Raw genomic sequence first — 21669 nt, 5'->3', positions numbered from 1 at the left:
AAAAAAAAAAAAAAAAACAGCCAAAACATACTTTGATAGATAAAAAGTAATTTACTTATTCTTCTTCCTTTATTGCCCTCTTTGATATATCCTTGGGCTATTACTATTGCCAGCATTTGTTATTTGCTGGATTTTAGGTATGACTGTGAGGTTTTTCTATCTCCTACACCAGATTGATAAATTTGAAGTAGAAGCAGTGTCACTTGGAAAACTGCAGAAGGTGCTGTTGCACTGTGAGGCCAATGATGAATCACAGTACTGGTACTGTGAAAAGGTTGTAGTCAGAGAACCCAGTACAGCATCTGAGTCCATCTTCACCTGTGAAAGGTAAGGCGGGTCTCTGGGGTACTTTGGAGGAGTGTGTTGCACTGTGGATGACACTGTGTGAGTGTGTGTGTGTGTGTGTGTGTGGTGTTGTAGGTTATGGATTTGTGTCATTTACTCAGGATTACACATCCCACAACAAACATCATGTGTCATTGTTGTGTTATTAAGTAGGTAATCATTTACTAAGCATTTTAAGAGAGTCTTACCTTATAATACCTTATTGCCAAACTATCCTGTGTGTCACAAAATGGTCAAAAGTTGAATATTGCAAATTATTACATAGAATATTTGTTTAAATTTTGGCTTCTTTAAATTACTAAAATTGTAGTGTTACAACAATTTCATAAGAAGATTAGGAATGGGGAATTTTAGCCAGGGATTTAGCTCAGTGGTGCCATGCCTGCCTGGCAAGTGCAAGGTCCTGAGTTCGATTCCTGGTGCCCCTGATAAAAACAAGAGTGGAGAATTTTATTTAAAAAAATTTTTTTTCATTGAGATTATTGGTACTTTTTAAGTATACAGTACAATTACATTTATCATTGGGATCTTGTACATTTACATGACAAATCTTGGTTCTCATTTTTCCCCATAGCATAGCCGTCCCTCCACTTCTTTCCCCCTCCCCTATTTACAAAGACTTTGTTTCCATTTTTTCCTTTTCTCATATTTTTTCTTTTCCCTTTTTTCCTTTCTTTACCCTACCCTTCCTACTTCCCCTACACCTTTAGCCCTTTTTTTCCTCTTTCAAATTGTCAATTACACCATTTGGATCTTAGATACACTTTTAGTTTTTCACACCAGAGAAACTATTTGGTATTTACACATGTGTGACTTATTTATTTCACTTAAGAGTATGGCCTCAATATGTACCCATTTTCCTATGAATGACTCTTGTTGCTCATTCTTTATTGCTGAGTAGTACTCCGTTTTATAGAAAATCCACATCTTCTTTATTCAGTTTCCAACTGACGGGAAATTGGGCTGTTTCCAAGTTTAAGCTATTAAAAACTGTGCCACTATAAACAGGTGCACATATATCACTGAGAATTTTAGAAAGAAGAATTTTAACATAGAATGTGTAGATGACAAAGATTCCAATATAGACAAGTTGTGGTTTCCTTTGAGCCCATGTGGTAAGTCCCAGAAGAAATTCCTTCCATTCCTGAGTTGGCCCCACTGCTTTTGTGTGTGAGCCCCAGGTTTCACAGGTTCTCCCTTCTTGAAATATCATCATTAGATATTGAACACTTTCTTGCTTAGATCAGTAGAACTTATTTGCCTAGAAAATATTTGCTCTCCAGTTCTTTGCTGAGTTCTGTCACGTGAAGAAAACTCCTATCTTTGGCTGCATGGGCACTTGCTATTAGTTTTGCTTAGTCTCTCAATTACTGGGAGAAAGACAGGTCCAGGACTCACGAATGGGACTGAGTATGAATAGTTTCTTCATTAAAACCCTATTTATTATAGATATGGGGGTGAGAAACTTGGGCTTTATTTGTCAATGTTGAGAGATGAAATACAGCCTTTTGTCCAAATGGATTATCAACAGGAAATGAAGAAAAAAATAAATTAGGCAAAATAGAAGCATTGGGAAAGGGGGTGAATTTAGAAATCCAACCAGAATCAATTTCTTTTTCTCCCAGTGGTTACTCAGTGCTTTGCATATCACAAGCTTCCCTATCTGATCAGGGGTATAGCACTAAAGAGGACTTGGTTGTCTCTTTCCAGCCTGTTCTTACCTCCAGTCTCCAAACCGCCCAAGAGGTAGGGGGTAGCTGTATATTATTCCCTATATCTGTTCATCACTCAAGAGTGCTTCATCCAGGGCCTTCTCAATTCTGCTATGCTTTGTCACATTAACTTAGTTTATTTCTTTTAAAAATGAAATCTACTGGAGGGTTCCTTAGATTTATGCATTGTCACATTAATGTCTGCACATACATTCCATGCAGTCAGTACAGCCTCCACCATCATTACCCCACTGCCTTCACCCATCTATCTTTGCTACCTTATTTCTTATTATGAGGCTAACATGGTCCTGCCTGGAAGGAAGAGACATAGTGATAGCATAATTAGTGCCAACGGATTGTATCTGAAAAACTTTACAAAATAATATTAAATGACCAAGACTAATAGAGCAAAATGTACCTACCATCTTCGCTCTCAAAAGCTAATATTTGATACCCTGCACAAGGTAGGTCCTGAATAAATAGTGGCAGCGCTCATTCATGTAATATTCTGATGAAGAAAGGAGTTACAAAATCACTTTTTTCCTATTCTGTAGATATAGAATATACAGACCCTACTTACTTCTCAAAGAAATAAAGGAGTGTGACTTCAGGAATGGAACAGGAGCATAGAAGCTTCCTTTCGATAGCAGAAACGCCTACTCTGAAGCTATTTACGATGCCTTCTTTGTGCCCAAAGCCTTCTGTCTGCATGCACAAGGTCAATGATAGCATCCTCTGAGGCAGACGGAGTCTTGGAAGGCTGCATCCAGGAGGAGGAAAGAGACCTTGTGGCTGCATGCAGAAGCTTGTCTGGGAAATATCCTTGCTGTCTGGGGACCAGGGGGGCTTGGCAGCCAGAGATGTGAGTAATTTGTGTGGGATGCAGTGGGCAGAATTGCCTAGGTGTGCATATTCCAGAAAGGAAAAGGAAAGATAATCTTGGTCATTCTCCTTAGACCTTCATTAAGAACAAGAATTTATAGTACATCTTAGTTAGAGTGCAGAGACTACCACATATGTGTCCTTTTATGAGCCCTGGGGGGAATGCCTGGGTGAAAAAGAGAGCAGAGCTCTGGAGGAGGGTGCTTCTGTGTACCACAGATGCTTCCTGCAAGCTTTCACATCCTCCTCCTTTCCCCTCTTTCAGTGAACACCCACATCCTTATGGTTTTATTTTATTTCTATACCTGAAAAATACTATTTTTCCGCCTTTATAGATAAGAGTATACACCACTGAAGTTCTGACATTTACACAGAAGGCTTGGCTATTTGAAGTTTGGAGCAATAAAAATTTATAGTTGAATAAAGTCAACATTCAAGTAAATTTACAAATTGATTTTAATATTCTTATGTATTAATTGTACTATTGTAGTTTCCTGTGGCTGGTGTTTTTTTTTGCCTTTGGGGTAGTAGGGATCAAACTCAGGACCTAAAGCTTGCCAGGCAGGCACTGTGCCTCTGAGCTAAATCCCCAGCCCAGCGTGTTGTTTTTAAACAACAGAAATATATTCCCTTTCAGTTCTAGAGGCAAGTAGTCTGAAATTCAGATATTGGCAAAGCCATTCTTTCTCTCCAGGGCCTGGGAAATAATCCCCCCTGACCTTTCCCATCCTTTCCCAGGATGGTTGCTTACAATCCTTGGCATTCCATGGCTTGTAACTGCATTGGGGTCCTTGTCTGCCTGTGCTGTCACATGACTGTTTTCCCTTGTGTGTCTGTTTCTCTTCTCATGGGATGATAGTCATTGGACTAGGACCACTTATTCCAATGTGACCTCAGCTTTCCTAATTATTTGTGCAAAATCACTGCTTCCAAAAAAGGTCACATTCTCAGGTTTTAGGCAGACATGAATTTGTGGGAAGCCCTATTTGAGTAGATACCATAATGTAGTAAGTTAACATTTACTCAGGGATCAATTTTTCTTATGTAAACTTGTATTACGTGTGTGTTGTATATATTAGTATATGTGTTTAGAAACAATGTGATTTATAACACATATCTGCTAACCCTCTTGGTTTTGGAGGTTCTAGATACACAGGCAGTTACAGCCAACCTCTTCTGCTGTACACAAGGAACACCAGGGACCTCAGTGTTGCTCTCATCAGTTCCTGACAGGCGTGGGGGATGACACTGATCTGAGCTTTTTGGAACAGGTTTTTTTGAGATAAAGGCCCTACCTAATGAAGGCAGTGCTAAATAGGAGAATTTAGGAAGCAGAAATTGAAAAGTTAAATGCAAGTAACTGATTTTTAAAAATCCAAACCTAATTTGATTTGTCAAGGCAGAGCAGCATGACCAGCTTTGTCTTCTCAATACTAAGTCATGGTCAGCCATGATTTAGGTGGAGTAAGTCTGAGGCATAGCAAGAATAAAGAGGAGATGCAATGGGTTCCTGAAAGTCGATACTGTAACTAACACCTTTAAAGTAGTCTTGCCTCATTTCTATTTAGTATTTGTTGCTATTTTTTAAAACAGTTGAGATCATTTCCTTTGGGAAAAGTGAAAGAAAAAAAGTTTTCACTATGATAGGGTCAGCCATCAGCATATCCTGGGTACTTTTGGAATATGGGATTCTGACTCCATGTAGTCCACACTCACTATTTTCCAATCCTCAATGTCTTCCTACGAGTTGTTAGGAAAAGGACCTGTTATTCCACTAAAATAACTATGGGTCTCTGTGGGTAGACAAGGAGGTCTTTGGGCAGGGGAAGCTAAGAAGGTCTTTACTGTATACTTAAGGTAGCATTCTGTGGGAACCATCATTGCTGAAACCAGGCTTAGCTACACAGCAGCACCACAGCCACGCCAAACCGTGCAGACACAGCTCTTCTCTGCTTTCCTCAGCCCTCAGTATGTCCTTATCTGATGCTGTCCTGCCTTGGTTCACCTAACTCTTGGCCTTGCTTTGGTACACTTAGTCCTGAAATCTTTAACTACTGTCTTTACTAGTGAATTGACATATGTCACACTGACATTGCTAGAAAGTCCTTTTCTGAAGCCTCTGATTGGATAAATGTCACTTTATTTTATACCTTTCACAAGATGTATGTTGCTAACTCCACACTCGCTACGTTGAGTTAGATGTGTATATGTTTATCTATCTAGCCTACTTTTCTAATTCTCAGTAGATGTTTCCTCAGTGTTGGGCTTAGCAGTATCTTTGACTTCAACTGTTAGTGATAACAAAGAGTCTAATAGTTGCTCTTAGAATTAGCATAGGTATGGATTTTTGAGCAAAATGTGGTTTATTTGTCTCAGGATATATCTCAGTCTGAAAAACTAAAGTTACTAGTTGACCTCCAGTGACCATGATGTCTTTTCCCTGGCTGTTTGGCAGGAAGGGGCACATTCTCTATTGCTCCATTGAGGTCTCAACTACCAGCAAGGCCACATCTTCATGTAAGAGATTCTTGAGCTTCGGCAAGGTTGATAGTCACCCCTCCATGATTCCATTGTTATCATTCACAAAGCATTTCCTTGCTTATTTGCCTTGTGTCATCTCTGGCAGCTATTTCAAGAAAATCATACTTGCAGGTCCTTTGGAGATTGTAATCAAAGACCTTCTGTGTCCACAAGACAAACATAGAACCTAGTGTTTCAGGAAGTATGTAGTAAGTTAGTCAATTTTTGAATAAATTATAAACTAAGTCCATTGCAGAGCAAGGCTGAGTAAATCACCCGTGGAGAGGAATGGGACTAAAACCTGGGAAACCTGGTGAAATAGTACCCTTCTTTTGCATAACTATGGTTGGAACTTTACACCTGTGCCAGCCTCGTGTGCGGGTATTAGTTTGTGTTGATGAGTTTAAAATGAATTATACTCCCCCAGCCTTTTATCCATTGTCCTTTCCAGTCTTGGTTTTCAATTTGCCTTTGTAAAGTGCATTTTGCTTTCTTCTCTAGATGTTCACCAGGGCCGTTGCTAATCTTACCTCACAGATTTTAGCTCATCTTATCCTTTCTACGCTTATTGAAATCTTTACTTTTGAATGCCCAGGACAAACTGCTATCCATTCCGTGAAGCCTCCTCTGCTTGCTCAACCAAGGATGAGCTTATTGTTACCTTTTAAAATATCCTCCAGGGTTTCATTTAAACCTCTGTGCGATACTTATCACATAATGTTAGTTACTGACATAGTGAGTGTGCATGTCTCACATACCAGTTGATAAGCTTCTTAAGGGGAGAATCTTATACATATCTTTTTATTGTCTGGCATAGTTTCTTATTCTAAGCAGGAATTTGGCTGGTATTTATAGAACAGTGGGGGAAGAATTAAAGGAAGGAAAGAAGAAAGTAATAAAAAACATAATGGATTTCCACGTGGCAAAAAACCTTAGAGGTCACCTAATCTTCAAGTTCCCTCTATAGCATCCTCAGATGTCTCTTTAAAAAAAATTATGAATTTGTTATTTTCAAAATGGTTAGCCTATGTACAGATGGTTGTATTTTCCCTATCTGGGTAATTGGAAGAAATGATGAGAAATGTAGGTTAAAAAATGACATAGAGATTTTTATTAAGTACAGAATTATAAAATACTATTTTATAGAGAGAATACAATAATAAAAATTTTCATGAGACAGGAAGCAATTACTGTCTTTAACTTTGCTAATATTTCCCCCAAAGAGGCCACTATTAATCATCTCTTGCTATTCTGAGCTTGTATTTGTGCTGCTTTAGATTTCTGTGCTCTTCTTTGTCAGTTTGAGCCATTCCTTGGTGCAAAAGTGACAAGTAGTGATGGTAAGAAACTGACAGAATGAGGCACAAGGATGAGTATTGCTCATTCTTTTTAGAATGGAGGTGGAGTTCAGAACCTTCAAGTATACTTTCTGCCATTTTCAATCTGAGCGAGCTGTTGTCCTGTCTAAAATGTATCTCAAACAAAATGTAATTGATATCACTCTTTACCTTTTTATGCTTCTTCCACAGCATGTTTAAGTGGAGGACCATCCAAACACATTCCTTGGTGTGCCTACTCTAATTTTCAAACTTAGAGAATTTTTCCCCCTTTTTTCTCTTAGCTAGACCAGTGAAAGGGAGCCCTTTCATGATGGGGGGGGCCTTTCTTTTGCTGGTACTTGCATAATAGTATGGTGTTTTAGAGTCAGAAATCTTTCTGGCCTGCTTTCTGTTCCTCTCTTTTGTTTTTTGTTGTTGTTGTTTTGTTTTGTTTTGGTACCGAGTGTCCTTGCTCTTGCAAGGCAGGTTGTGGAGCCACTGAACTAAATCCCCAGCCCAGTTCCACTCCTTTAATGTCAGTACTACTCCTCTCAAGTCATACTGCTCCATCCAATACTCCATCTGTTTGGAGTTTGAAGGAAACCTTCTTGTCCTAATGCAAAAATGTGATTCACAATATTTAACTCCTAGTTCTCTTTGGATTTTTTTATTTTATTTTTTTTTTAGGATTTATTGCAGAAATTTTGGTGTAGAAATATACATGGAAGAAAATAGCTATGCACTGTGATGAACTCATCTAGGATAACTCATTATGCCACTTAGAATTGGTGTCTGCTTTTCTGCTCCTATTCTGTCTTTATTTTTTCATCACTCACAATATTTTGGTGTATTTATATCTTTACTCTCCAGTTTTTTTCCTTCACTCTGGAAGTACCTTCAGTAAGATTCCCTCCCTCTGTTCTTTTTCTATAGCCCTAGCACTTAGCAGGGTACATGGTACATAGAAGGTCATTTCTCCATGGGTACTGAGTGCTGAGTAGACAGAATGACAGGTAAACGGAAGGAATAAATGTTTCAATATATGGTAGCAATAATTATGGGTTTTGTGATAAAATAGTGACATTTATGTACAATATTTTTGCATGACTTTTTATTTCTGCTTCATAACAATTCGTTGAAGCAGATCACAGAACCAGTCAGTGGAGAAATGGTTTACTGAATCCAGTCTTGACTTTCCTGCAACAGGGAGCTTCTAACAGAGATTTGTTTGATTTAGGGAAAGGTATCAGAGTGAGCTATTACCTGAAGGATAGTTGACAAAGTAGTAGCATTGTTTTTGCCATACTTTAAGGCAATTCAATTCTTTTTGCAGGCACTGAGGAAGATTTTAGAGGAATTCATGTAAATGCATGACAGAGACTTTCAGAGAGGAAAGATTAAAATGGTGGAATTATTTTTCTGTAACGAGCCAGTGGGCAGGCTATATTCCCTATGGTGGCTCAAAATCTTAAACATGCCCTTGCCTTTGTTCAAACTAGGTCCTTTGCATGTGCTGCTGAAGCCCCAGTGGCATTTACAAGAGCTAGTGATTGAGGACAGATAAACCTTAGACAGATTGTATTTTATTATTCCAGCCACAGTTTTGGGGTTATTTTTAGCGTAATGTTGAGTATACAATAGTTTAGATTGTGTTTGGCTGCACAAAAGCTGTTTTTATAGTTACATTGCAATATGCAAAATTAATGCAGAATCAACCTTATTAGAAAAATTAAAATAAAAATTATTTTTTTACATTTTTTCCTTTTCTCAGGTGGATTCCCTTTATGTCTCAAGGAATAATTTATTCAGAAATTGAACTTTACCTTCAAGGTGAGGATTAATGAAACCATCAGTAGAAGAAAGTACAAGATGATTTTGTTACATCTGGACATCATGGAAGATGATTCCCCAGTTGCCCTCAGACCAACACTTTTGCAACTTTACCTTTTTGTGTCAGATTTATAATTATTCCTCACAGTAAAAATATGGATATATGTAAAGAGTTTTCATAGCAGTGTTTTATGCTCTACTCTGTTAAAAATCAGCCTAAAGATTTGTCGTTGTTAAAGAGTTAAACTCACACTTCTTCTCTTTCCTCACTTACAATGTCATCAGACAGATCTATTATTAACTGCACTTCACTTTTATTTTTGCAGAAATGCAAATAAATCATCAAGAGGAAGCAAATGGTAAATGTTATTGCTACTTTCATCTTTTAATATTCTAAAATAATGTATTCCTTTTTCCTGATCACCTGTCTTGCATACTTTTGTAGTACATTCTTATTACACTTAAAACTATTGATAAAAAACTTTAAATGGATATAAGAATAAGCAGTAAAATATTGTTTGATTTATAAAAACTAACAAGCAACTTGAACCCCAAATGCTTTTTTTCTTAATGCTTCCCTTAATCAATTTAAATATATAGGGGAAGTATTTTCCAAGTGACTAATTTCTATTAATTGTACTTTTTTGTTGGTTTGCATATTAGTTTCTAAGTTTTTTTTTATAAACTTTTCCAATTAGCTTTGTCTGTTAGATCCTTTTCAAATCAGCCAGGAATTATTAATATGTATATTTTAAAGTTGATCTGAATGAGATGGACAAATACAGATGTATATAAATGTATGTATGTTTATGTCAGATAAATAAATCTCTGTGTTTTCAAAAATATATATATTTTGTTCAGTAATTTGAAACTAGACAAGAATTAATGCCAACATGATTGTAATCTTAAATTTTTACACTTATTACAGTGGCTATTGAGGTACAAACAATTTATGTCCACTGTGACAACTAGCTTGAAGTCATGATTGCATTTTTTTGTACTGGGGGGATTGAACTCGGGACCTTGAGCCTGCAAGGAGAAACAGTACCACTGAGCTAAATCCCTGGCCCTCACTTGCATTTATTTACATTTGAAATTGTACTTCTGCTTATATTTTATTTTTTGTTACTTATTTTACAGGAAAAAGTGCATATATGTGATTCTTATTATGGGCATAATTTTACTAATCTTTCATAATCTCTTAGTAATTTTAGAAGACCTCAAATGGTCTGTGTCTTAAAAGAAACTTTTAAGTAATAAGGCTTGAAATAGTATCTTTTTTTTTTCTGGTATCAGGGCTTGAACTCAGGACCTTGTGCTTTTGAGGCAGGCAGCAGCACCATTATCCATTACTTCCAGAACTTGATGAAACATATGTGATAGTTATAAAGTAAAGTTATAGTTAAGACTGAAAGTGTCCAAAGTTATTAGTCAGTAATCAAAGTCACATAAGTGACATCCATATATGGAACATAGTGAAATTGCCTTATACAGGACAGATGTTTGTTTACATAGAGGGGCTACAGGACAGATGTTTGTTTACATAGAGGCAGCTTTGTTATGCTTCATTGTGTGTAATTTTGAATAAAATATACAGGACAGGTTTGTTTACATAGAGGCAGCTTTGTTATGCTTCATTGTGTGTAATTTTGAATAAAATAATCTATTATTACTTGTTTACTTATAATTAATTATTCCTATTATCTTATTCATAAAGTATTATCACTATTTGTGAATGGCTCTGTTAAATATCATTTTTAAATTCTGAAGAATGTAATGTTTAATTTTGTTGGGATATGATTGGGAAAATACCTTAGTACTGTTATAATTATGTCAGTGAGATACTTTATGGTATGGAAAGAACCTAGGGTGCTTAAGTGGTGTAACATTGAGGTTGGGTTCTATTGTGGCTAAAAGTGTTGAAAAGCAAACATGACAACTCATTTCAAATGTGTATGAAGCTTGTTGATGAATTTCATGTCTTTCTATGCAATTGCAGTGGGGAGAAAGTAGACCAAAATAATATTTTAGTTAAGAAAAGAAAGACAAAAGAAGGAATCAATTGAGTTCATTTTAATTTCATATTGATGTGATTAATACTGAATACAATTATATATCACTGCTCTTAGCTATGTTTAGTTAATTCCTACAATTATCTGAGACATAGTTCCTAATCATGATACCTTATAATTCTAAATATTTATGACTCATATAGGTAAAAATCACTCATAGTAGAACTACTGCATTACTGAACATCATTGTGGAATTATATTTATATAAATATATATAGATATATAAATATAAATATATATATATAACACTAGGTGGAATTTCTTTTCAGTGGTGCCTTTTGCCCTTACATCTTGCTGTTACAGTAAACCTCATCAATGCTAATAAATTTATATTGTAGAGTAAACTTAAATGCTCATTCTGATATGTTTTCTCAAGATATTATTGAATGATCAGTGAAGTCAGCCATATCATATATTAAATAGCATCCTTTCTTGTCCTAAAGTGCTTCCCAGGTCCCTGGTATAATATGGAATTGAAGCAGTAATGATAACATCAGTGGTGAATATATATAGTACTTCCTGTATAGCCTAAGTGTTTTAGCTGAATCAAGTTATTTAATCTTCACGATAACCACATGAGGCAGGTGTTATCATTACTTTACTTTATAGATTCTGCAACTAAAGGACACAGAAGTTTTTAACCTGCCTAAAGCCACACTGGTGGCAAATAGCTGATTTGGAAATTGAATACTGGCAGTTTGTTTTCAGAGTCTGAACTATTCTTGCTGTAAAAAGGTACTGCTTCTAACTACCCCCAATCACTAATAGTACGTGTATGAGTATATATCTTCCATGTCTTTGGATTTATTTTATTATTTTTGTAATTCATTAGGCTAGGCTTATAGATCTTTAGCTTTCAGCCTTATTCCAGGCCTAAGTAAAAAAATGGTTTTAAAGGCCAGGGGAGAGACCATTTTTTTTTTTTTTTACTGGGGATAGAACTTGGGACTTTGTGCTTGTGAGGCAGGTGGCAGCACCACTGAGCTAAATCCCTGGCCTGAGATTGATGTTCTTATTGTTGTTTTCCCTATTAATCATTTTTTTTACCACAACCTTTATGAAGACAGACTGGGGTTTTGCTAAGCTTCTTTTGCTGCTATTTATTTGGAGCTTGACCTTTGGGTAAGGATATGGTCTCTTGTGTTCTACTTGAGAAGCCTCTGGTCCACTCCCAACTCTTGTGTATGCCATACCTTCCCATTCTCCTGGCTTGGAGCCTTGACATTTATCACAAGTGTCATCTCCATCCTCCTTGTTTCCTGAATGCTCATGACTCAGTTTTTGTTAATAGTGTCTTTTGTTGTTAGACGATGGAGGATTTTTTTTACTTGGGGATAGAAACTTGAGATTTTTCCCTGTAATTTATCGAGACTCTAGTTGTTTGATAGTAAAAAATAGCATTACAGAAAACCGTGGCCCAGAAGCAAAAGGACCTTGTTGATTCTACTTGCCTGTCTATAGATTAGTGGGCTTCACTGTGAAAATAGTGTCTGCCCAAGGACACGAAATTAAATTTAATGGTTAGTTTCAGCTAAACATAATTAAGGACCTACAGTATCCTAAGCCATCATCATGCATTCCAAATCAAATACAGATGACTTAGATTGCCCACTGATCTGAATCAGAACACAATTATCTATAGTGATTTAGGTGATGGTGAAATAACTGCCCAACCTCCTATGTTGGAGCCTTCTGCCTCTTTGCTCAGTCTTGTTTTTCTTCATATCAAGAAACACTGTAAGGGCCTGGGATTTAGCTCAGTGGTTCCACCGCCTGCCTTGCAAGCACAAGGACCCGAGTTCGATCCCCAGTACCATAAAAAAAAAAAAGAAAAAGAAACACTGTGGGTGCTTGTGTGAGGGTAGGGAGACCTGAGGGATTAGCATCTCAAATACATGTTCATAGTGTGTGAAGCTCAGATGCCCAAGGAACCATCTCCAGGTTTTGTCTCACCAGTCTCCACATGCAGAGTCTGAAACAAATCCCAGTGGGGCTAGACAGGAAGAGATGCCAGTGTTTGAACTTTGTAAAGGGGAGAAGGAGTGCTCAGAGGAATTCTCTCTGACAGAGTCCAGGCGTTTTTTGTGCCTCAGTCTTTGGTGCCTAGACCCTTTGGAATGAGTATGCCAGCAAGACTTAAGTGAACACAAGAAGACGATGCAGTGCTTACTAAGCTGTAGTTTGGCTTTAAATTCACTTTTTCCAGATGTTAAAAAGCTGGTACTTGAGTGTTCATTTATGCCACATTGATTCTAGAACATTGGTTCACACCTTTCCTTGTTTCACACTGAATACACTTAGTTCAACATACCTTGCAATGGAATGGATTTGACATAGAAAAAATAATATACACCTTTCAGAATCTTTAGAATAATACAATTTTTGAAAACATTGCCATAAAGGGTGTACGTCTCAACCAGTTTTTATTTACGGATCATATAGTGTATACTGAGTGAAGTAGAATTACTTAAATCAGGCTGAATTAGAGGTTTCTCAGCCTCGGGAATGTTAACATTTTGTCTGGACAATTCTGTGTTGTGAGGAACCGTTAGAAACATCATAAACATCACAGGATATACCTGGATTCTTCTACCTACTAGATACTAATCACTCAGTTGTGATCTCAAAAATATTTTCAAACATCATCAAATGTCCCCAAGGGGCAAATATACCTTCAACTGATAACTGCTAACAGAGAGAGTTCTGTTGGAAAAGGGTGCTGAGAAATGTTGAGATGGGCAACTGTGACATGGTAGATAGGGCAGATTGTGTTTGCTAAAATGTCTGTAACTGCAGCTATACTTTCTGTTCCATGTGCTTTTCCACAACACTACTAATTCCCTATCAAAGGGTGCGGTCAGCTGTGGCGGACATTTGATCTTATCTTGGCTACTTCCGTACCACACGAAGAGGTTTTTGCCCTGTGCCCTGACTAGAAACCAGCTCTCACTTGTTGGTTAAGTGAATGAGCTATATTAGAACAGATACTCTTGTCCCCAGTTGAGGTGCCCCAGTTAACACTGGAGCAGAAGATCCTTCCTTACTAAGTTTGACCCAAACTGTAGATTCATTGGCAAAAGAAATGGTTGTTTTACGTTTAGGATGTTTTGTCATGTAGCAATAGGTAACGAGCAGAATTTGGTAGTTCATGTGGGCCGGAATACATAGGTCAAGATTTGCATTCTAAATATGTTGAGGATTATGAGTTGTTGTCCTATGACCAACATACTGTAGTTTAGTTTTAAGTGTAACTTGCTTAGGAGGTTAAGGCACAAAGTGCTTGAAAGTTGTTAGTAAATGTTAAAAGAAAGTCAAGTTTTCCATGAAAGCAGAGGAAAGTTGGATAATCAAAGATGCGGAGAGACATGGGAAAGATTTGGCAGCAAGTATCAAGGATAATTTGAAGGAAATTTGGCGTATTGGTAAGGTAGAAATGCTATTGCTGAGAAACTACAATCTAGAATGAAGATGGCTACTCAGATCATTGTACAAGACTATGGTATTTAACTATCATGTTCTCCTATCTGGCAAGGATGAAGATTTGAAGGAGAGTTGAACATGCTGCACAGAGAGGTAGGTGAAATGCAGTAAACTGCATTGAAGCGTAGGAGTCCTACCTCAGCTAATACGTAACAGATTCTTACTTGTGGGTAGGCCACCGAATGTACAGGTTAACAGTGCAGGTTCTAAAACCTGAGCATACCACTTAGTTGCTGCATAGTTTGGGGAAATCATTGTATATTTCTGTGCCTCAATTTCTTTCCTGTGAACTTTTATTTTTCACTGTGATGGGTATATTCCTGTCTTGAGCTCTTTGCTATAGTCCCATTGTGCATGCGTTTGGGCTGAGGCAGGCACAGCCTCCACTTGTGGGTTATCTATGTCACTCTTCTTAGTCTTCATCTGGCCCTGTAAAGTAAGGTGTTCTTTATGCTATCACACAATAGTAGATAATAAACCTAATCTCAGGCATAAGAGATTTACCCTAAACCAAGATCAAAATAAAATATGAAATAGATTGTTTTCTGGACTTAAAGTGGAAAAAATTGAACATTGTATGAGTTGAGCATTTTATTCTAGGAAGCATAACTATATCTAAATCTATGTCAATTTATCCCAACTCCTGTGGTAGTCAGCACACAATTTCTCTATTGCTTGACATGTATAATAGGATTAATGATATTTGTCTTTTGACAGAATAAAAATATTTGTAGAGCACTTAAAAATTAATCCTCTTATAAGGTTGTGTTTTGAAGGATTTATAGTTTAGATACATAGAATTATTTAGAGATGAAATAGTCAAAAATTAGAATAAAGTAATAACCTGTCTTATTTACAGTGTCTTTGCTAAATCTCATTGAAATATATTTACATGCCCTTCAAAGTGTAGGTGATACAAGGCCAAAATTGTTTTCATTATCTTGTGCTAATAATAAGAACAATTATGAGGCGAATAACAATGTCCTAGTCCCTTATATAAAAATGACACATCATCTGAAGGACTTATTTGCTAAGAAAGCTTTTTTTATGGTGCTGAAATATTCTCAATAATAACTTGAATATCCTTTCTCACACATGCAGACTTCACTTTTCAAAAATATTTAACAGGTTCTGTAATATTTTTATGAGTCTTTCATTCATTTTTTGCATGGCTACTGTGTGCCTGATGTACTAGGATCTGGAGATGCAGAGCCACTTAGAACTGGAAACTGCCGTCAGATCGAGGGGCTTGCAGGCTGGATGGGCAGAGTCACAGGGTAAGAGGGTCTTGGTCTGGAGGTATGGATCAGAGGGGTGAAGCAGGCAGAGGTCTGGTAGGGGCATGAAAGGAAGGACAGTGGTTCTTTCTAGTTACAGGGGGGGATGATGGAAATGCCTCTTACAGAGTATGTGACCTCTGAGCTGATCCTGTACATATGAGGTATTTATCGGATGAGAGGAAGAAAAGAGGTGAGAGCGAGGGCATGCATTTTGGCAGAAGGATTTTGGCAAAGTCCTCGAAGAAGAAAGGAGTCTTTCAGAGAGGGGAAGCTTGTCATAGGGAGGTCGCAGTATGAAGAGCAGGCAGCAGACAGGCCAGTGGCTGCAAATATTTGAGAGAATACATTGGTATTATTTTTGAAAAGCTAAAATAAACATTTGCAAGAATGCTAATGTACAATACTAAAACATTGCTATGGACATAATGATGGAGAAAGTATTTATCCTGACCCCTGTTTCCAGAGCAAAGAGTACAGTCAGTTTATCACCTCAAGTCTGCAATGCCCTCTTGGGACTTTTGTGGGAGCAGAGTTGGTTAAGTAAAGGGCTCCCCCCATTGCCTGCAGTTCTCCATCTGCCCCCCCACCACAACACTCAACATCTCCCCCAGGTAAATGCAAACAAATATTTTACACAAAGCAATAGTGGTCTTTTTAGGCTGTCTTTATCCAGCCTTAATTGTCACCTGGGAGAAGAATGTTGCAATCTGCAGAGGCCTGTGGGGTTTCCTCAAATTCACTGCATCTTTCTGGGTCCCACTCTGTTAAGCATCATAGAATCATGTCTGCTGTCTGATGTGCTGTCAAGCCAAGTGTGGCTATCCCATAGTTTGTTCTCACTGTGTCAATGACTTAACACAGATGGCTGTTGTCAGGAGCTTGTTCCTCCAGTATGCCAAACTAACAATTACATGATAAGAGCTTATTTACATGTATCTTGTGCGCACTTCTCTGAGTATTCCATGAGTAGTTGCCAAGTAACTGAAAATATGTCTAGACACAGATGTTTCTGTATTCAACAACAGGGTTAATTTTCTGAGCTGCAAAGTCAAATGCATGTACTTCTGGTACAGAATGCACAAAATAAGGCAAAGATAAAATGTTAAGATCTAAGCAAGGCTGTAGACCTCACTCGGTACAGGGAATTATTCATCAAAATACAGTAACTCACCATACTGAGAATCAACCTCCAACTGATAACATTGTGATACAATTAATGGCAGCCCTTCTATCTATTTTTTCCTTTACTTGGGGTACCTTGGAAGGGGTGCTTCAGTCAGATTCCTTTGAATGCATACTAGTAATCAGGCACCTGACAGAAAACTCTTCCTGTACTTATAAATAAAAGAGAATGGGGAACCTTTATCTGTGAAAGGCTTTCAGGAGCTGTTTCAGTTACCTATTGTGGTGTGAGAAATCACTCCAAAATTTAGCAGCTTAAAATAATATCTTTTATCACTGCACACTTTTCAGTAAGCTGACATGGTTCATCAAGCAGATTTTTGCTTGGAAGATCTCATGTGATTTCAGTTGGATACTGCTATGGTTGCAAACCTTGAAAGATACAGCTGGACTTCGAGGTGGCTTGCCTGTGCTCTCACACAGGCATAAGGCTTGCACCTCTGCTGCAGTGAGGCCTTTCTGTCTGCCTTGAGTTTCCACAGCTTGGCTACCAAGGTCCAAGTATTATTGTCTCAAGAAAAAGTATTCTGACAGACCCATCAATTTAGACTTTAAGGATATCACTTCTACTGCACTGTATTGGCCAAAGACAGCCTGGACTCAGCCAAGAGAAATAAGACTCCATCTCTTACTAAACCAGTAAAACAGCCACCTTGCAAGAGAGGAAGTGGGTTGGGAGATAGCAGTGAGGACTTACTTGAACAATGCAGTGTGTCACTTCAGGATATGCTTGGTCTGTCTGGGTATAGTAAGCCAGATATTTATGGACTGATAAGCACATGCTGGAGACTGTGAAGTGAGCTGGAAAATGAAGATCTGCATCCATTGGTTAAATCCTACATATTTTTTAATCTTGCATATTAAATATAAATCAGTGCATGTTTCAATACAGGATAGAGAGGATTTTTTTTTTTTTTAGTATATTGATAGTCCATGGAGGAACCTGCCAACTTTTATGATAAAAGACCAGGTAATGTGCATTTTAGGCTTTGTGGTTCACGTGGTCTTTGTTGCATCTTCTTAGCTTTGCTGTTGTAGAGGAAAAGAGCACAGGACATTGTATAAACAAGTGAGCATAGCTTGTTTCATTGAAACTTTACCAAAAGAGGTAGCAGATTTGACCCAGGGGCTATATTTTGTCAATGCCTAGTCTATGATCTCTTCAAAGGAAGAACTTTTCCCTGTGCCTGCTGTTCAATCAATAGTAAACTTGGTGTTAGAAAACATCTATGAAGTGCATCAAGTCTGATTTGGCCAGGGGAGTCACATAGTGCCTTAGAGTATCTCTTAAACACACAGTACAATACTTGTGTGTAATATGGGAACTTGAGATCTGTAAGTCAGCTGGTCCACAATTATTAAGGGAAGGGCAATTGTTGACATAGCAGTGTATACTGAAGTTTAGGATTTTCCTAGTTCAATTATACCTGAATTGATTACATTTAGCTACATGACAATAGAAATAGCAGAGCATGCAGTTTTTATTGTAAAAGTGGAAGTGTTGCCGGGCGTGGTGGCGCACGCCTGTAATCCCAGCTCTCAGGAGGCTGAGGCAGGAGGATCGCTGTGAGTTCAAGCCCAGCCTGGGCTACACAGTGAGTTCCAGGGGAGGCTGGAACAACAAAGAAGAACCACACCCCAAAAAGCAAAAAAAAAAAAAAAAAAAAAAAAAAAAAAAAAAAAAAAAAAAAAAAAAAAAAAAGTGAAAGTGTTAAACTTTACTTCATTATTGAGAATAAATTCAAATTTATTATGGAGTATTTGGAGATCATAGATTGTATCTAAACTACCTTTAAAACATTTTTAACACAAAAGACACATAAGCCTCTTGGAATGTAGTGCCCCCCAGTGTTTCTTTTTTTACAATAGGATAATGAATGAAATGGGGGCTAAGTTAGATTATCAGCAATGGATCATTGCAAAACCAACCAGCTTTTAAAAAACCTTCAAGAACACTGACAAATGTAAGATAAACATTTAGATTTTAATTTATATTGAATTTTCTTTCTTTCTTTGAGAATGTTAGATGCTATTTTCTAAAGAGATTAACAGATGACAGTATATTTTATATAAGTCCTTGGAGTTAAACAGCAGTATAAAAAAAGAAAAAGAGAAGCTTGTGTGGGCAAAATATCTGAATTTTTTTTTTTTTTGCTTAAAAAGTTTTTCATTAGAAAATTACACATATATAAGCAATAGAAGAACTCTAAACATTTTTAGCCCTGTTATAAATAAACTTTCACAGGGTAGTAGAACTTTTAATTTAAATAATGAGTCATAGTGTTTCTCTATGTTATTTTCTACAAATTTTCTTAATTATTTTGTGTTTTAGACAGGCGTTCTTACAGAGGTTAAGTGATCAGATTTTAAAGTCTATTTTAGGAATTACGAAAAAGATATTTTCCAGTTTCAGAAAAGAAGACTTGAAAACCAACAAAAATAACTATAGGAAATGTTTAATTGGTTTCTGACCACTGAGGCTTTTGTCATGGTAACATGATAATTCCAAAAGAGAGGAAGTATTACATGAATCAGGGGTTCTTCCCATGTGGCTGTGTTTTAGTGAACAAGATATCCAAGCCTATCTGTAAATCATGCTTGTCCCTCTCTCCGTGATATCATGAAATTGCACAGCAAGACCCAGGTGACAAGAGAAGGAGCTACAGAGAAAGTGAGAAAGAAGTCTTAAAAAAGGGAAAGGGTTGCTTTAAAAGAACAGGTGTGAGGTTTGCTGTATGATTTGGTATCATTATAGAATCATCAATGGGTTTATAGTTTGCATGATTCCTACTTTCTCACAATAAGTCTGCCTTTCTAAATGCAAACTGGCTATGGGGTAGAGGCAGTAAAGCTCATCCCTTTGAAATCTGCTGCTCCTTTGGTGTTCTGGAACTGAGGCTTAACTTCTGTCTTTATTATCAAAGGTAACATTGTACACAAATTACTTATGTAAGTTTTATCAAACTGGTTCGAGATCTTCAATGATGTTTGTGGATATATAGGTGGGAGAATGGAATAGAATTAATGGATTAAAAGAAAAGTAACATCTTAGTAGAGGCGTCATTGAAAATTCAGATGTCCAGAATGGTGATGGATTTTAATCACAGCTTGGAAATGTAAATTTTACCCACAAGGCACTACGTGTTTATGGAGCTTTTGAAAATAACAAAGGTGTCTTCAGATTGATCCTCACTCCAGAGATAGCCCGTGAGGAACAGAGATGCACGCCCTACACAGCACTGTGGCAGGCAGTGCTGCACCCTTGTTATGCTTGACCATATGGTGAAGACCCAGGGCCAGAAGTGTCTCCTGCTGAGGGATTCATAGTGCAGCTTTCCACAGTGCATGAAATGCTTAAATGAATACTATTTCAATTTGTCTTTCCACCTAAAACAATCATAGAGCAATGCATAGATATTTTAAAAAGATTTTTCTGTCGCACTCTGCTTGTCTCAACCTTTTTGTACTTCCAGCTTCACTGTCAGAAGGCTCAATTATCTATTCTGCTTATATGATGCATTGCCTTTCTCCATTTCCAATCCAGTTTTTCTTCATCCACCCTCCTCTAAGTCCAGTTCTTTTCACTAGGCCCTATTTATCTTGTACATCATATTCCCTCTTACTGTTGGTTCATTCCAACTCTAAGGGGACTCAGCAATTTTTCATGAAAGAAAAATCATAGGTTTTGTTTGTTTGTTTGTTTGTTTGTTTCTCTTTTTTTTTTGCTTCTTTTTAGGCCTTCTGCATCCTGACAACTATTGGACTAGGATTACCAAACTGTGTTACTAACCCCAGTTTGGCAGGACTAATATTTTGTACAGATACAGTAACACCCTCGCCTCAGGCTCTCAGCACAGGTCTGTCCTTCATGCTCACCAAAGACTGGAGAAAAGTACCTAAGCAAATACCTCAATCTTTTAGCCAAATGCATAGTGTTAAATGCCTTCAACTCAGCTGTTTTGCCCTTTATATCTATTGTTCTGGTATTTTCTATTATTAAAATCCTACAATATTTTGGGCCAGGGATTTAGCTCAGTGTTTCTGCTGCCTGCCTTGCAAGTGCAAGGACCCAAGTTTGATCCTCAGTACCCAAAAAAAAAAAAAAAAAAAAAAAAAAAATCCTGCAATGTTTGCAAAACTTTTTCATATGCTTACTACCAAAGAGGATGTCTATAATAAGAAATTATTTCAGTACTTCTTGATTGCACCAACTATTCAATTTGTAACTAAGTAGACTAAGTAAAATTCTGCATTTTCCTAATATTAACAGGGTTTTCCTCCATTGCTTCATAGTGATTTTGTTTTTCCTTTGCAGATGGGGACTGGAAGGTGACTGTTGCCACTCGGGATCTTGAAAATGCTGGCACCACGGCAACAGTATTTCTTTATGTCTATGGAGAAACAAGATGTTCAGGTCCTATTATTTTGGGGTCTGGAAAACACCAGCTGTTTAACCCCAACAGTGCAGATACATTCAAGGTAAAATTGATTGCTACAATATATCACAGTATGCATTACCTAATATAGATGCAAGATGACTTTTTCTTGTTTTGGTGCTGAATTTGTATTGTTTTCTTGATATACATGAGCTATTTTATCATAAAGGAGCTATGAAAGAACAGTAATCGTGGGAATATAAGATTATGGTTTCTCCCTAATTTTTATTTGTATAAAGATAAAAATGTATATAGATTTTAGAAAAATTAAAAATTACAATACAAACTTTACTATTAATCTTACAAAAAAATTGAGTCCTAGTCTTTTTTTTTTCCTCATTGAGTGTATTGGTACATTTTAGGTATACAGTACAGTTACATTCATCATTGGGATTTTGTACCTGTACATGACAGGTCTTGGTTCTCATTTTTTCCCCTTGTCCCTCCCCTCCCTTCACCCCCTCCTCCCCTCCCCATTTACAAACATTTTATTTCCTTTTTTTCATTTTCTCCTATTTTTTTTCTTTCTCTTATTACCTTTCCCCTACCCTTCCCACTTTCGCTACACCAAATAGTTTCTCTGATGTGAATAAACTATAATAGTACATAAG

General features: G+C 37.2%; 1 protein-coding gene across 1 annotated transcript in view; it reads left to right on the top strand.

Moving 5' to 3' along the window:
• Rp1 (RP1 axonemal microtubule associated) overlaps positions 1-21669 on the top strand; it is a 285043-nt gene that overhangs the window by 190501 nt on the left and 72873 nt on the right. The window contains exons 21-24 of the mRNA XM_033759105.1: positions 173-327; positions 8550-8608; positions 8935-8967; positions 20938-21101. Of these exons, the coding sequence (XP_033614996.1) occupies positions 173-327; positions 8550-8608; positions 8935-8967; positions 20938-21101 (411 nt within the window). The remainder of the gene's footprint in view (positions 1-172; positions 328-8549; positions 8609-8934; positions 8968-20937; positions 21102-21669) is intronic.

The sequence above is a fragment of the Fukomys damarensis genome, unplaced genomic scaffold (assembly GCF_012274545.1).
Source record: "Fukomys damarensis isolate Sample0158 unplaced genomic scaffold, DMR_v1.0_HiC HiC_scaffold_5, whole genome shotgun sequence".
NCBI classification, from domain to species: domain Eukaryota; kingdom Metazoa; phylum Chordata; class Mammalia; order Rodentia; family Bathyergidae; genus Fukomys; species Fukomys damarensis.
Note: the sequence above shows the minus strand (reverse complement) of the source record. Positions and strands in the feature narration are given on the sequence as shown.